The sequence below is a fragment of the Scatophagus argus genome, chromosome 8 (assembly GCF_020382885.2).
Source record: "Scatophagus argus isolate fScaArg1 chromosome 8, fScaArg1.pri, whole genome shotgun sequence".
Lineage (NCBI taxonomy): Eukaryota > Metazoa > Chordata > Actinopteri > Scatophagidae > Scatophagus > Scatophagus argus.
In genome coordinates this window covers 312,539-328,110 of record NC_058500.1, presented here as the reverse complement: position 1 = coordinate 328,110, position 15,572 = coordinate 312,539, and the positions used below count along the sequence as shown (strand labels likewise).

At 45.1% G+C, this 15,572-nt stretch overlaps 2 protein-coding genes across 5 annotated transcripts; one reads left to right on the top strand and one right to left on the bottom strand.

Moving 5' to 3' along the window:
- The first annotated feature begins 1,068 nt into the window (after positions 1–1,068).
- Positions 1,069–9,437, top strand: pcsk1nl (proprotein convertase subtilisin/kexin type 1 inhibitor, like). Of its 2 annotated transcripts, XR_006844044.1 has the most exons (6): positions 1,069–1,371; positions 6,829–7,084; positions 7,243–7,489; positions 7,568–7,675; positions 7,970–8,443; positions 9,062–9,432. XR_006844044.1 is itself a non-coding variant. In XM_046396387.1 (5 exons), exons 1-5 carry the CDS (start codon positions 1,318–1,320, stop codon positions 8,349–8,351), a joined length of 1,047 nt encoding a protein of 348 aa, XP_046252343.1. In that variant the 5' UTR covers positions 1,069–1,317; the 3' UTR covers positions 8,352–9,437. The 2 variants fall into 2 exon arrangements, 1 of the variants encoding a protein (XP_046252343.1); XM_046396387.1 differs by having other exon boundaries at positions 7,970–9,437.
- A 1,585-nt stretch (positions 9,438–11,022) lies between these two features.
- On the bottom strand, positions 11,023–15,467 carry lhfpl4b (LHFPL tetraspan subfamily member 4b). 3 transcript variants are annotated; one of them, XM_046396384.1, is made up of 7 exons: positions 15,229–15,467; positions 14,273–14,493; positions 13,834–14,038; positions 12,949–13,028; positions 12,088–12,262; positions 11,930–11,967; positions 11,023–11,834 (listed from the first exon to the last, which is right to left on the bottom strand). In XM_046396384.1, exons 2-6 carry the CDS (start codon positions 14,489–14,491, stop codon positions 11,939–11,941), a joined length of 708 nt encoding a protein of 235 aa, XP_046252340.1. In that variant the 5' UTR covers positions 14,492–14,493; positions 15,229–15,467; the 3' UTR covers positions 11,023–11,834; positions 11,930–11,938. The 3 variants fall into 3 exon arrangements, with proteins under 3 accessions (XP_046252340.1, XP_046252342.1, XP_046252341.1); XM_046396386.1 differs by having other exon boundaries at positions 12,115–12,262; XM_046396385.1 differs by lacking the exon at positions 15,229–15,467 and adding an exon at positions 14,978–15,197.
- Between the last annotated feature and the right edge of the window lie 105 nt (positions 15,468–15,572).

Here is a 15,572-nt window from a genome sequence, read left to right as displayed (position 1 = left end):
CCTGTACAGGTATGTGTGTGTGTGTGTGTGTGTGTGTGTGTGTGTGTGTGTGTCTGTTTATTCTCTTTATCACCTTTTCTGTCATCTTCCTCTTCATCAAGCTTCATGTTATCATTTGATTATTTTTCTTCTCTTTTCTCCATCAAGATTCTCATTAACTTTAATCAGATTTTATGTTTGTTTCTTTTCTTTCTTTTCCTCCTCCACCTCCTCTTCTCTCTTCCTCCTTCCTACTCTCTCTTCTCCCCACCGCCTCCTCTTTTCCTCCTCCACCTCCTCATTTCCTCCCTCCTTCTCTGTACTTCCTCTCTCCTGTCTTCTTCCTCGCCTTCTGCTCGTGGTCCTCCTCTCTTCATGTTCACCTCCCTTTCTCCTCTCCTTCTATTCTGTCATTGTTTGGAATTCTCCTCTCTGCCTCTGTGATGTAACTTCGGTAACCATGGCAACAGTGTTGACAGTGGTGATGATGATGATGATGTGTGTGACTCATTGCTATGGAAACCCCTCCCCCTGCTGTGTTTATTCAATGTAAAGTTTCAATAAACAACAAACTTGTCTGAGTCGCTGTCTGAATCTGATTGATGAACGAGTGAACGAGACATACAGCTGAACGAATGGACGGATGAACGCATGAAGGTACGGACGAGTGAATGAGGACGTGAAAACAGATGAATGAGTGAACACGGCCGATAAAGAAATAAACGATGGACTGAATAACCGCAGGTGAGGTAACGACAGGTGAGCTCCAGCTCCTGCCAGCAGGGGGAGCCATCGCCTTCCTGAACAACACGTGGACTGTCTGACCTCCCTGGTTTCTTGCTCGTTTCCTCGGTCAGATCGTCCTGAAGCCGCGAACTGTGACACAAACTGTTCTGCTTCATCCCTCATTTCTCCCTGTCCCTTCCTTCCCTCACCTCCTCTCTCCTATTTCCTCACTTACTCCCAGCTCCTTCTCTCTCCTTTTCTCTCTCTTCTTATCGTCTCTTACGTCACTCCTCATTCTCACCCAGTGTGGCTCCTCCCTCCTCCTCCTCCTCCTCCTCCTCCTCCTCTTCAGTCAGCATCTGATTTGTGCTCTCTCCTTCCTTGTGTCCTTGTTCTTCTACTCTCTCCTCAGCCGCTGTGGCTCCTCCCTTCTCTCCTCCGTCCTTTCTCACTCCTCCTTGTCTTCTTCTCCATCCATTTCATCCATCCTAACCTCCCTCCCCCGACTTGTTATTGCATTTCCTCCTCCCTCCCTCCTCCCTCTGTCACCAGAGGAGTCGGTGTGTGTTGGTGTGTGTTGGTGTGTGTTGGTGTGTGTGTTCAGTCAGTAGCATGGCGTCTCTCAGCCTCCTGCTGCTCAGCACCGCTCTGCTCCACTCAGCCCAGGTGAGGATCATGTTTGTCCTGTGTGCTCGTTTATCGTCACGGTAACGGGAGAGTGATGATGAGGACGATGATGATGTCGCTGCTGTTTATCTTCTGCCTGTGTGTCAGCACTGTTACATCAAAGTGTGTGTCCTGATGCTTTATCTGCTTTTATTTCTGCTCTGTTTTTCATCCGATGTACGAATTATCAATTTATCGAAGGGATTAGTCAGCGTAGAGAGGAAGGAAGCGTTTGGAGAGGACTGTGTGTGTGTGTGTGTGTGTGTGTGTGTGTGTGTGTAGGCCACTGCTGTGATGGGAAGAACATTACATCTCAAATCATGTCACCATGGCGACAGTAGATGGTAACCGATGGCAACAAGGGCAGGTTACGGTCGGTCTCTTGAAACCTGATGGCTGCTTTAGGTGTGTGTGTGTGTGTGTGTGTGTGTGTGAGTGTGAGTGTGAGTGTGTATGCGAGTGTGTATGTGAGTATGAGTGTGAGTGTGAGTGTGTATGTGAGTGTGTGTGTGAGTGCGAGTGTGTATGTGAGTGTGTGTGTGAGAGATCTTGTGACAGTGAGGACATTTTTTTTACTCTCTTTGAAAGTTCGAGCTTGCGACCGTCGATGTCAGCTGCTGTAATGTCTGAATGAGTTTGTGTTTTGTGTTCCTGCTGCTGTGAAGTTCAGTAAATGTTTTTAAAAAAGGAAAATTGCAGTTTTATCTTGACTTGAGCCTCGTTGTCATGCTGACTCTGAAAGGATTTAACTCTGCAGTTAACAGCTCATGCAGAGGACTTGCTGCTGCTTTGATTTTTGTTATGATTTCTGTAAAATTTAGGTTCTTTTGAAAGCTTCGGGTTGCTACGTTAGCGTGAGGCACAAAGATGTGGGTCAAACTGAAAAAGAACAGAATTCTATTTTATTACTTTTATCGTAGCTTATTGATGACCAGGAGCTGCTTTAAAACACTAAAACACTCGCGTTGGCTCCTGATGTGACGGATCTCAGACCCGATCTCATCCAGACGCACCAGCAGGTTGGAGACTTCCTGTCCACTTTGAGCTGAAAACCGGATCCATAAATCACACAGTGTGTGCGACCAGCTGCTGCTTTCCTGTTTACCTGAGACAAACAGGAAAACACCTCAGCTCCTACATGGAGCTGTGTTGTCGTTTTATTCTCCCACTATTTATAAAAAACAAGTGTGTATTTTTATATTCTGGTTTTGTTGTTATCACCGGGTTAACAGTTAAAAGTCTTTTTGTGCAGCACCCATCAAAACCAAATGTTACAAAGTGCTTTACAACAGATACATAAAAATAAAATAAAAACAGGAATAAGACATAAGGACAGAAAAACTGAGACGGCTAAAACAATGAATGAAACACCAGAAAAAAAAATAAAAACAGTGAGTGCAGCCTGAAGAATAAAATGCAGTGCGAGCTGTAATTAAATAAAAATTAGAATATTAATTGAATAACATAAATAAAAATTTCCATAAAAGTAAGAAGAGACTGATGCAGTGAGGTGAAGGACCTCAGACAGGTCGCAATCCTTCAGTCTTTAAACACGAGATGGGACCAGTCAGCAGATTCCTGCCTGTCAAAAAGGCTGAACCCCAATGCAGAGTCAAAAGGGCAGGGATGCGAGGCTGAGGTCTGAGCAATAATCTTTATTTAACAAAACCAAAAACCAAACGAAGACAGCCTCACACTTACTGTGACTTGAGATCAACAAAAGACTGTGGCAAAAGTCAAGGCAAGACAAACGCTATCCTGGCATGACACAAAAGACAACACTCTGACCAAAGGCGACTGGGAAGACCAGGACTAAATAGACAAGACAACGAGACACAGGTGACCCACATTAGGAGGGAGAAAGCAATCAGGAAAACCAAAAGCAAAGCTACATGAAAACAGGACACACAGGGGAAGTGACGCTTTCAAAATAAAACAGGACATGACAAAAACCTTGAACATAAAACATGGAAACACAAGACAAACATGAAACATGACACGTGGACTGAAATCAAAAGACAAAGCATAACAAAAACACCAGACATGACACTGCCTGAGGATCTCAGGGGCCAGCAGTTCAGGTGTATCCAGGGGCCCAAACATGAAGGGCTTTAAAAGTAACCAGAAAAATCTTAAAATCAAAAACTAATGAGCAGTCAGTCAGTGAGTAGTGAGTTAAACGAGATTAACTTAAAAGAAACAGGCTACATTTCACTAAAGCCAACAGTAAATAAAAGTGCATTTTTGTTGTTTGTTGAGTATTTTACTACTGACTGCCAACTCACTGTTCAGACTGCTGATTCACTGTTCAGACTGCTGACTCACTGCTCAGATTCTTCACTGTTCAGACTGCTGATTCACTGCTCATACTGCTGATTCACTGTTCAGACTGCTGATTCACTTCTCAGACTGCTGACTCACTGTTCAGATTGTTGACTGTTCAGACTGCTGGTTCACTATTTAGACTGCTGACTTGCTTTTCAAACTGCTGATTCACTGTTCAGACTGCTGATTCAACTGCTCGGACTGCTGACTCACTGTTCAGACTGCTTATTCACTTTTTAGACTGCCGACTCGCTTTTCAAACTGCTGACTCACTGCTCAGACTGTTGACTGTTCAGACTGCTGACTCACTGCTCAGATTCTTCACTGCTCAGACTGCTGATTCACTGCTCAGACTGCTGACTCACTGTTCAGACTGCTGATTCACTGTTCAGACTGCTGGTTCACTATTTAGACTGCTGACTTGGTTTTCAAACTGCTGACTCACTGCTCAGATTCTTCACTGTTCAGACTGCTGATTCAGTGTTCAGACTGCTGACTCGCTTTTCAAACTGCTGACTCATAAATCCAGCAGTGCCACAAAGCAGTCCAGTTTGCTGACTGAAAAGAGTACAGCCAGTCGCGTTTGATATAAACCTGATCGCCTGATCAATAATTGTCTCTCCGTCTCTCTTTTCTCCAGTCTTAATCTGATGCCTTCATCCGTTCTCTTTTTGACACCAACATCTCTCTCTCTCACTCACAGACAGGACCAATCAGAAGCAGCTCGTTACGCTGCCGTGGCAACGGCCCGTCTCCCGGGACTCTGTCAGCGTCCTCATAAAACACACACAGGTCTTCCGGGGATCATTAGATACACTGAGCTCACCTTTGCCTGCAGACCTGTCAGAGTCCGACAACATTACTGCAGTTCAGACTGCATCCGGTCAAACCGCTTTCTGTCAGAATCAGGAGGAGACTGACAGTGACAACCTCGAGGTCCATTTGACATGAGTCAGTTTCCCCAGTGAGACCAAACCCAGACGGAACCGAACAAACTCTGAACACAATCACAAAAACACCACGTGTGTTTGATTGTCAGTTCTCATTTATTTTCAGGGAAAATTCACAAACATAAAACTAAGAACTAAATATACTAAATATATATGTAAATGTAAATATAAATGTGGGAAAATGGTCTTCAGCGCTTAAAAATATCATGAACATGAAGAATTTATTACTAAAGTTTGTCTGGTTGTTTGGTGAATCTCGATAACACATTTTTTTTACTCTGTTTTATTAACTCTACGAAGTCATGAGTCGTGAAACATTTTGATTTTTAGGCAGCGTGTCGGATGATTGTTTTACATTTCAGTCAAAATGACCACAGGTCACGACGGACAGGAAGCTCACCTGAGGCCGCGTTCTGGATGAAGGAGCGTTCATATGAACGATCCCGAGTCGACCTCGTGTCTCTTTGCTCACGTTGTGTCTCCACTCTGAACAGCAGCTAACAGCTGACTGCGATGCAGTTCACCTGGCAGACGGCACTCAGGTGAACAAACAGCAGCATCTCATCTGGCTGGTGGGGACCCTGTACTGCAGTACTCAGAGTACTGCTCAGTGTAGGGTAGAGTAGAGTACTTACAGTGTGGTATCTGAGGTAAACCATCTGACTTCTTCCTCCCACACTGCCTGCTGGTAACCATAGCAACGGAGTGAGTTTGTGATTTATCTGCTGGTTGTGAAGAGAGAAACCATGACTCAGCAGAACTCATCCACTGCTGCCACCTGTTGGCTGTTACTCAATAACAAGCATGATTTCCCGTCACATGTCACAGTGCCATGCATGTTCACTGTGACAGTGCAGCGAGGTTGTGACTGCAGAGTGGAACCTCTTACTCAACATATTATCTCTGTTTAGGAGATGTTTAAAAGATTAAACGTTAATCGTCAACCTGCTCAGACTGCAGGTGTGCGTGTGTGTGACTCAGGGAGTGCAGTAATGATGATGAAGACGATGATGATAAGGACTTAAAGGAACAGTTCAACACTTGAAAATATTTGTACTGTATTCCTGTCAGAGAGGGAGACGTTCACATGGATGTCCATGTCCATGTTCAGCACAGAGCATGAAGAGTAGAAGCAGGAAACAGCTCACCTGGATCTGCAGCTGGAACTGTTTCCTCCCACACTGAACCCGTGTGCAGCATCTCTTCTTTAAGAGGCATAAACAAGACTGTGCAAAGTCACAGCTGCTGTTCAGCACAAAACTGCCTTCAGATTTTAGTGATTTCAAACTAAATAAAATTAACTTTCGTACAACATATGTACACAGCACACACTGTTGAATTCTTCCAAATTTACAGTGTTGTGGATTGTATTAATGTTACGCCAGTACAGAATGTTACCTGTAAATACAAAGGAGTAACACGTCAGAGAATATTGGCATAATTTAAAGAGTAAAGTTAAAGCACCACAGATAGCTCTACTGAGCTTTTTAGCCTTTCTTAACACCAAGTATTGGTTTACTTACCAACACCAAAGGAGTAGAGATGCCAGAACACGTACATAAATAACTACAGGGAGGAGAATCTGTGGGTGTACAGACAGAACAGAAGGGGGCCCAGGACTGGACCATGTGGAGCACCACAAGGAATACTGTTTTCTGAACTGGGAGTTCTGGGAGCTTTGGCACACTGTCAAGGCAACACGGTGTTGCAGTGGGCAGCAAGGTCAAATCATGGCAACAAGTTTCTCTGGTTGAACCAAAAGATTGAAAGGGGAGGGGGCGGGGCTTCAGACAGGTGACTGGGTGGGGGCTGTGCTCTCTTTATTACTCTTTCTTACCTGGACATTGGTAGGTAATACATCGCTCACGTAGTCAGAATCAGAATCAGAATTCCTTTATTTATCCCTGAAGGGAAATTCCTGTTCTTATAGACATTACACATGCAGTAAGTTCCCGACCAAGAAAGGAGAAAAGTGCGAGTATAAAAATAGGATAAACAAATAAATAACAAATAAAGATAGGATAAACAAAAACTAAAATCTCAAAGTACAGGTATTTACAATGTATTCAAATTTTTTAAGAAAATTTAAAATGCAGGTATGTACATGTCTAAAAGAACCAATATATACATTGTATATATAAAGTGAGTGACTCTCCTGTTCCTGACCTCTCTGCTGCCCCAGTCTTTACCTGCAGCTTGGGGCGGGGGGCGTGGCTTGGATGTATCTGTGGGTGGAGCTGGACGTCAGCGCAGAGACCTTCATAACCTGCTGCCTTTTGAGGACCAGGTGATGTCATATCCTGCCACTCAGAGAGGGGGTGGAGTCAATGATCTGTACTACCAATCAGATGACTGGAAGGGGCGGGGCTTGGACCAGGCCTTGCAACGATTGGTGGAGAGGGACCAGAGGCGGGAGCAAGAAGAGGAGCAGCGAGCAGGTTGAACTAATCCTGTCCGACTTTTTTCTATAAATGTTATGATTTTTGACTCAACATGTTTGATCCGTCATAGAAATGTTATGTTTTTATATTGACATATTGTGACATATCTGGGACTAGCAAACCAAGACTAATGGACCCATCAAATGTGTTTGTAGCCTACCTGGCCGCTCTGCTCCGCCTACTGAGCGATGCAGAAAGTGCAGGATTGGTCGACCCAGGTGATGTGGAAGTTGTAGAAGAAGAGGAAGAGGATGAGGAAGATGATCAGGGGTCACCAGGGGACTTCCAGGGCCCAGCCCCCCCAGACTACGATGAGACAGGGCATGGGCTGAACATGGGGAGGCCTCCGGCTGCCTGGTGGGGCCTGCTGGAGCCCCAGCTGGCTCAGACCCTGCTGGACAGGTTCCCGTTTCTGTTCACTTCTCAACAATTGTCAGTAATCAAAGTTACCAATAATAACCTGTGACCTGTGATTGTCAGGATGGAGCCTCAGGTGGCTCAGACTCTGCTGGAGAGGGCAAGACAGGAGAGACTTCAGCAGGCTGGGCGACTTTCATCAGGAATGGACAGAAACCAGGATGCTCTGAGGTTGTCAAGCTTCAGTATGAATTAGTATTTCAGTATCGATCGACTGAAGCTGTGTAACGTTAAAGTGTCTCTGCTACTTTTGAACTCTGAAAACTGTAACCAGCTACAGTTTTTACAGAGTGAATGCAAAACATATCCTTTAACACAAAACTTATTGGGCAAAAAGAATTTCAGGCAAAAAATTCTGTATTGTATATTGAAAAGTCATTTCGACAACCACAACAACTTTTTTTGCATCTTTGTGCACATACAGAAACATGAGAACTAACACTACCTGCATCTTCTCCTCCGCAGACGTCTGGTTTCCAGGTTGCTGTCCAGCATCAGTCCTAACAACACCCCCGTGATGTCCTCGTCTCGCCGAATAAGGAGAAACCTGTCTGTCCCACCTTTTAGCTCCGCCCACAGGAGGTCCCGTCGTTCCCTGGAAGACATGGATCCTTCGTTGCCTAGCGACAACCCTGCTCTGCTCAGAGTGAAAAGGCTGGAGGAGGAGGAGGATGAAGAGCAGGAGAAGCATCTTCCCCATTCTGTTGGGCTGCAGAGGATGAAACGCATCGATACCGCTGCCATGGAAGAACAGAATCATGGGAGCCGTAGGCGTCGGAGGAGAGCCGTGCTGAACTACGACCCCCAAATACTGATCGATCAGATTGTGGAATACATGAGGGAGTAAGAGGAGAAGAGGACAGAAGGAGGAAGAGAGGAGGGAGGATGAAGATGGAAGAGGAAATGTGAAGATGCTGTGGACGGACAGATGAAGAGGAGGTGTTCTTTGTTGTTGTCTTTCAGGGTTTTTATTTCCTGTATTGTTCAGTTTTTGCTGCTTTTGGTGAAAATCTATCTGATCAGCTGATTGTTGCTAAGATGACAAGAAACAATGAAGTGATGAAATGACATAAGAATTTGGTACTAATTATGGGATCATCTTCACTAAAATGTTTTGCCTTAATTGAACAAATTACTTATCACAAATGAAAGCCTCTTTAGATCAATATCTCACCTTCATCAGATCTATGAGCATTAAGAATGAATATTTAAATGACAAGTCAACATGTGCTACACAAAAGATAATATTCATTCTTACCTTTGAGGTTTTAACTGAACTTTTCAAAGAAATTCCTTTGGGGAATCAATTAATAAAATTAAAACAACAAAAATCTTAAAAATCTCTCTAATTCAACTGTAATTAGTGTCACACCCCGTGTTTATCCAGTTTGGTCAATGAAGAGGCTTTAAACACTCTTCAAATCCAAAAATTACCAGAGAAAATTTATGAATTCGTCCATCAGTTCTAAATGATTCACCTTTAACTTTACCCAGCAGGTCTGAAGCTCTCTGATTGGTTGTTGACCCTGACATCAGTGTGAATGTGTTTCTTTAAAGGACAGACAAATGATGGACCCTGATGGTAACCGTGGTGACAGAACATCAGCTCTGTGATTGGCTCGCTCCTGTTGTGTTCGTGTACTTCTGCTTGTGTGCAGCAGCTCTGTCGTCTGTCTGTGGTGAAACAAAAAGCTTTTATTTATCTCACTCTCTGAATTAAAGTCGGTGTCCACCACTAAAGTCTCTGGGCTGTTTTCTTCTACTGCACAACTAAACTTTTATTAACATGAAAATCAGCACACAATTGTTTTAATTCTGTAGACTTTCCATTCCTGGTCAGCAATTGTCAAATCTTTTTATTGGTGACCAGTCCAGGGTGAACCCCGCCTCTCGCCCGCAGTCAGCTGGGATTGGCTCCAGCGCCCCCGCGGCCCTGACGGATAAACGCTATAGAAAGTAGATAGATGGATGGATGGAAGTTACTGTCAAGGAACAAAACATCTCAGCTTGAGGCTCATGTGGGGTCACACAGTCTTCATCATCATATGACATGATTCATATGACATGAATCTATTTGTTTTCTGTCAGCTTCATTCTGAAGTATCTACTCTGTGGACCTGGACTCACCTGGTCAGGTAACATCATCAGGTCATCATCTGCCTTCTCTCTGAATCTAGAATTAATTTTCACATCCTCGACAATAAAAACACACAAGTAAACACTGGGAATGCTGTTTATGTTACTGTACAATGTGTATGTACAAACAATACAAACAACAAACAACATGAACATCTGACAAAATGAGGTCACAGGAGCCTAAACTGTATGGAAACACATCAGGGACAATTTGATTCCACATATTCAGCTTCAAACTGTGTGCTCTCTTAGCTTTAACTTTAACTTGACATAAGCTGAGAAAATCACACAATTCAACTGCTTTTATTTTTTTTAGTTTTTGCTTGTGAAATTTAGCATTTTGCATCTGTAAAACTAAAAATGACCAAAGTTTTCACTGAACAGTAACATCTCACCATTGGATTTTGTTAAACAAATTCATATACTTTTTTAGATTTTGAAAAGCTGTGCAGATAAAACATAGTTCTGTACAGTCGTACATGCACTGTGAAAACAAACATTTTGTAGAGTTTGAACGGTTGAACCAAATCTAACAGGCTGTAACACTCAGCCCAGGGCTGCTTATCTACAAACAACAAACAGCTCAGCCTTAAAGACGCACTAAAGGAAGAAAAAAAAAACGCATTTTGTGCTTCAAAGGTCAAAGGTCACACTAACAGGAAACTATGAAAAGTTAGATTATGAAAAGTTAGTTAAAAGTTAGTAAGTTAAATCATCTTGCTCCATCTTTTCTCCTGATGGATATCAGCTTCCTCTCTTTAGCCTGTTTTAGAACAAAGGTTGATGCCCTCGCTTGTTAGCTGTCAAGCTAACCCCAAATCCATCCTGTAGTCAGTTCAGTTCAGTCCAACTTGACAGAGAAGCTAACTTGCTGTTAATCTAAACAAAGCGGACATAGAGATTAACTGCACCAGAAGCAAAGTCTAAGCTATAGCATGAAGCTAACTCTAAGCTAAGTGGGCATAGCCAGCCAACCAGATTTGGGGTTGATGATTTCTTTGTGCCAAGCTAGGCTAAACTGCAGAATTAGAATAGAACAAGACGATTTATTTCAAATCTCAGACGGTGGCTTTAAGGGCCAGATGTCGACATGTTTCACACCAGGAATGATTTTATACAACGTGTTGTGCTTTTGTTTGCTATGAAGCTGCCGTGTTGACTAAGGACAAAATGAAAGCTCTCTTCTTCTTCCTCCTGTTGTCTTCATCCCTCCTCGTTTTCTTTTTGTTTCAGTTTTGGCTGTTCTTTTCACACTTGCATAGGAACATAACGATAATTTTGAACAAAACATCCTGAAATATTCACTGTAAACGGAGTGATGCTATGTCGCCATGTGAAAATAAGAAAAAACACGATAATGATGAGGACAGAAGCGTTAAAGTGCTGCTGTTAGTTCAAAACTGTCTTTTAGTTTTCTGATATTCATGCTGGAGACGCAGAGGCTTTAAGTCCTGTCCAGACTTCCTGACTTGACACCATCAGATCACCATCTGTGTTCAGCTATAAACACAGAGGAATACTGCGGACTGTAGACGTTCTGTGTGACGTCAAACCGTCCACAAAACATCCTGTGCTCTGTACCTTTACTGTCTTTTCTTTCCTTTTTCTCATCTGCTTTTCTTTCTTAGTTTTTCGCAGTCCTCTTTAGACCTGTGTTGAAAAAACTGATTCTCCGATTCCAATGTGATTCGATTCTCATGTTATTTTCTAAAGATCAATTCTTACGTCCAAAGATCGATTTTTTTTAATACGGTTTCCCCCCCGTGGACTTTAACCCCACTAGTCGCGTCATTGAATTCACGCATGCGCGCGTAGTGTGAACATATCAAAACAGTGAACATGGCGTCGGACACTAGCGATAACGTTAGCCAAGCCCTGGCTTTGAACGCCCGAAACGAAATAAGCTTGACAAAAGCAAAGCGATTTGCAAGGAATGCCAAATGGAAGTGAAGTATTGTGGAAATACAACCAACCTCAGGAACCACATGTTGCGACTCAGATCGGATCGCGATAATCGATTCTGAATCTTGAGAATCGGAATCGAATCCAATCTTGAAATTTGAATCGATACCCAGTCCTAGTCCTCTTCATCCTTTTGTTCCTCGTTGTGACAACTTGAAGGTGCATACAGTAAACCGGGTGATGATGGAAGAAGAGGAGGAGAAGGAGGAATGTTCTTCTTCTGGCACATCCTCTGATGAAGATGATAAAACGAGAAGAAAGACAACAGTCAGAGCTTGGGGAAAGTTTTACAGAAACAAAGTGACAGTAGAAGAAGAGCAGACTCACCGGCTGACTCTACGCTGACATCAGCAGACCTGCTGTTACTGCAGAAACACACAGAATCTTGTTATTAAACTGTGGGCCCACAGCTGACTGGACGAGAAGCTAACACAATGCTAACGCTAAGCTAATTAGACAAACAGCTAAATCTAAACTATCTGTACCTGAAGCACACCCAACCCCTCCCTCACCCTCCTTGGTGTCTGGTGGCAGCAGGGCGTCCTGTCTGTTGGCTAGGACAAATGCCAAAGTGGCCAAGATGGCGGCATCCAGAACTCCCAGCATGGCCAGGATGTAGGCCCAGTGGACTGAACAGTTACCTGGAGAGAAGCTTCCCACCTGGACACAGAACTACAGGATCAGTGTCATCAATACAGGCCACAGAGCACCTCGATGGCACAGCTGCTGTCTTTTATCTTTTATCATGTGATTCTGTGTGTTTGTGGCGGAAAAAACTGTTATCCCTGGTCTGCCAAGAACCTGATCCGATGGTCCCCTGGTCTGATGGAGCCCCTGGTCTGGTGAAGCCTCTGATCTGATGGGTCTCTTATGTTTGAAACATTTCAGTCCACCATGCTGCACCACCATATCATTTCTACAGTAGCCCAAAATGGACAAAGCAAACACTGGCTCAAGGGGTGGACTGGGAGGTCAGAGGCGCAAAGGCTGCTTACCTCACACTACTGGATGGTCGTAATGCTGCCATTTTGTGCGTGTACAGTGTGTACGTTTTGACTATTTTACAAAGTATATGCATTAGCTGCACTGTCGTAGCTTGGGATAAGCACAACACTGGACACTGGAAAGTCCTCAGATCATTTTCAGTTTCCAAGAGGCCTTACCAACTAATGCAGACCAAAATTCCACCTAATTGGATAAACCAGCAACCAATCACAGTAAGCTCACACTGAGCTCATTAACATGACATGCACAATTCAGAGCTGACATGTCAAGTTTCAAAAGTTAGCTTGTTAGCTTCCACTCAGTCGTACTTTAGGGAAATTAGCTTGTTATAAAGAACTCACAGAGTCTCCACATAGAGCTCTCATCTCTGGACTCTCCCAAGAGTCTGGAAACAGAAGACAAGCCAATGCCAGGCAGAAACCTGAGGAGACAGACAGGGAGACAGAGACAGACAAATAAAGAGACAGAGAGGTGAGGGCGATCCCCCCCAGGTGACTTTACAAAATCAGGATTTTATCACACCAACAGAATGAGAATAGATATGGAGCCAGGGCCTTCAGTTATCAGGCTCCTCTGCTGTGGAACCAATTACCAGCCTCAGCCCGGGCGGCAGACACCCTCTCTATGTTTAAGAGCAGACTTAAAACCGTCCTTTTTGACAAAGCCTTTAGTTAGGACTGTTCAGGCTCCGCCTGGACCAACCCCTAGTTATGCTGCAATAGGTTTAGATACTGGGGGAGATCCTTAGACCCCGAGCTTTCAGAGCAGGACTCACTCATCATGTCCCATCACTGGTGCAGCACTAACTCGTCCTCTCCTCCGGAGCTCATGTGCCCCATCTTTTCTCAGCACTTCTGGAGCCTGTTGCTGGATCCAGAATCTCCTACCCCGCCCTCCTGAGGCCTGGTACTGCTGCTGGATCCAGAACCCTCTCCATGACCCTGCCTGGATCCTGCTGCCCCTGTTCTCTCTATCCTCCCTGTCTCTCCTCTCCCCCTCTCCTGTCTCTTTCCATCTCCCTGTCTCAGGTTTCAGGTTAAAAGGAAGTTTTTCCTCTCCACTGTGGCCAAATGCTGACTCAGTGTGGGGTTTTGCCCTGGGACCTGTTTCTCTCTGACTCTCTTCTTTATTGAATGTGTTGTTTACACACCTGTAAGGTGTCTTGAGATAACTCTGTTATGAATTGGCACTTGAAAAAAACGAACTGAATTGAATCAGTAACTGACCTGCAGTGAGCTGCAGCCATGCGCAGATCTTGTAGACGGTCGCAGCACTGCAGAACCTGAAGAGACAGAGACAGAGGACACTGGTCCACACTGCCCACAGAGACACTCCCACCAACACTGCCACCGACTGGAAGGATGGCAGAGGAGACAGACTGGACAGACCACCACGACAGTCCGGGACTGGCCAGTCTGATTCCACACACACCTGACGATGCACAGACAGACAGGAGACATTAAAAAGTGGTCCTTGAGTTCAGATAGATACGAGCAGCTTCTTGGTCAAAATGTCATCTGTAATCCTGGAAAATTGGCTTTCAGTGTCTGACTGATGGACACATGCATGTGCTCTCCGACTCAGGCAGGTTAATGCTCCATGTTCATGACTTCAACATTTGGAGAAATTCAGCACAGCTCTCCTGTGTCGCTCAGGTTCTCTCACCTCAAACAGCCCCAGTGTGCCGCTGGGCGGGACTGGGCCCGCCCCCTGGTGGCGAGTGTCCGCAGTGCCGATCCAGGATGGCTGCACGAGGACGACCACCTGGATGATGGCAAAACAGAGCGTACAGACAGCCCAGAGGACACCAACTGCTCGGGCGCTCCGGACGAACTCCGTCTGATAGAGTCGAGAGAGGTCGGCGAGGCCAGGAGACACTGCCATGACTGAGAGACAGGCAGAGAGAGAGAGAGAGACAGACAGGGAGACAGAGGGAGAGAGAGAGAGAGAGAGAGAGAGAGAGAGAGAGAGAGAGAGACAGGCAGGGAGACAGGTAGACAGAGGGGGGGAGGGAGAGAGAGAGAGACAGACAGCAGGAGAGACAGACAGACAGACAGACAGACAGGTAGACAGAGGGGGAGAAAGAGAGAGAGAGACAGGCAGGGAGACAGACAGACAGAGGGAGAGAGAAAGAGACAAGGAGACACAGAGAGAGAGAGACAGGCAGGGAGACAGACAGACAGAGGGAGAGAGAAAGAGACAAGGAGACACAGAGAGAGACGGAGATAAAGATCCAGTTTTTAGTGGACAGCTGGACACTTTGACCCCCCGTCAGATATTCATTAAAGGTAAACCACCGAAACACGTCACAGACCGTCAGACGTCAGCAACGTAAATCTGAAAGGTAAAACATTGCAACACTGGATGCACCTCGCGCGCTTCACTCTGCTTCTGTGGTGATGTCAGCAGTATCAATCAAAGCGTGAAAGCCAATCAGCATCAAGAGACAACAAGCACAGACATTCCGCACCTACCGACCGTTACATCATCACCTCCGTGTTATCAACCGACACGCCGACAGCCCGTCGGCTTCACGGACGCACCAGACTCATCTGAGATCTGAAACGTGTTGGCTCAACCACACGATCAGCTGAAGCTGAGAGAAAAGAGCGAAAACAAACCTGCAGCCCGAGGGTGTCCGTCCGTCCGTCTGCTCCTCCGCCTGTCTGTCTGCTCGTCTGCAGGATGAGAGGATGCGACGGGGGGCACTACGTGCCCGGATGTGCAGCCCCTCCTCGGTCTGTCTACACCATAAAGCTCTTCAGTGTGTCTTCACTAAAATCAGCTGACGTTTGAGTTGACGTCACAGCGCCTCGTGCAGGCTGAGTGAGCAAGTGCAGTCGGGAACATAATGAACGCAGTGCTGGACCACAGCCTTGTCTACCTGTCTACCTGGTAACCATGGTGATGTTGAAGCGCTGGTTTCTGCTTTGTTAACTTTGGACAGAATTAAAAAGCTGAAATG

Bases quoted from the DNA above. Each gene is read 5' to 3' on its own strand.
- pcsk1nl (XM_046396387.1), top strand. From the start codon at position 1,318: ATGGCGTCTCTCAGCCTCCTGCTGCTCAGCACCGCTCTGCTCCACTCA. The intron at 7,490-7,567 runs GTTCCCGTTTCT...TGTGATTGTCAG, and splicing joins GCTCAGACCCTGCTGGACAG to GATGGAGCCTCAGGTGGCTC. The intron at 7,676-7,969 runs GTTGTCAAGCTT...TCTCCTCCGCAG, and splicing joins AGAAACCAGGATGCTCTGAG to ACGTCTGGTTTCCAGGTTGC.
- lhfpl4b (XM_046396384.1), bottom strand. From the start codon at position 14,491: ATGGCAGTGTCTCCTGGCCTCGCCGACCTCTCTCGACTCTATCAGACG. The intron at 13,029-13,833 runs GTCAGTTACTGA...CTGTCTCCTCAG, and splicing joins ATGGCTGCAGCTCACTGCAG to GTTTCTGCCTGGCATTGGCT. The intron at 12,263-12,948 runs GTGAGTTCTTTA...TTCTGTGTCCAG, and splicing joins GAGCTCTATGTGGAGACTCT to GTGGGAAGCTTCTCTCCAGG.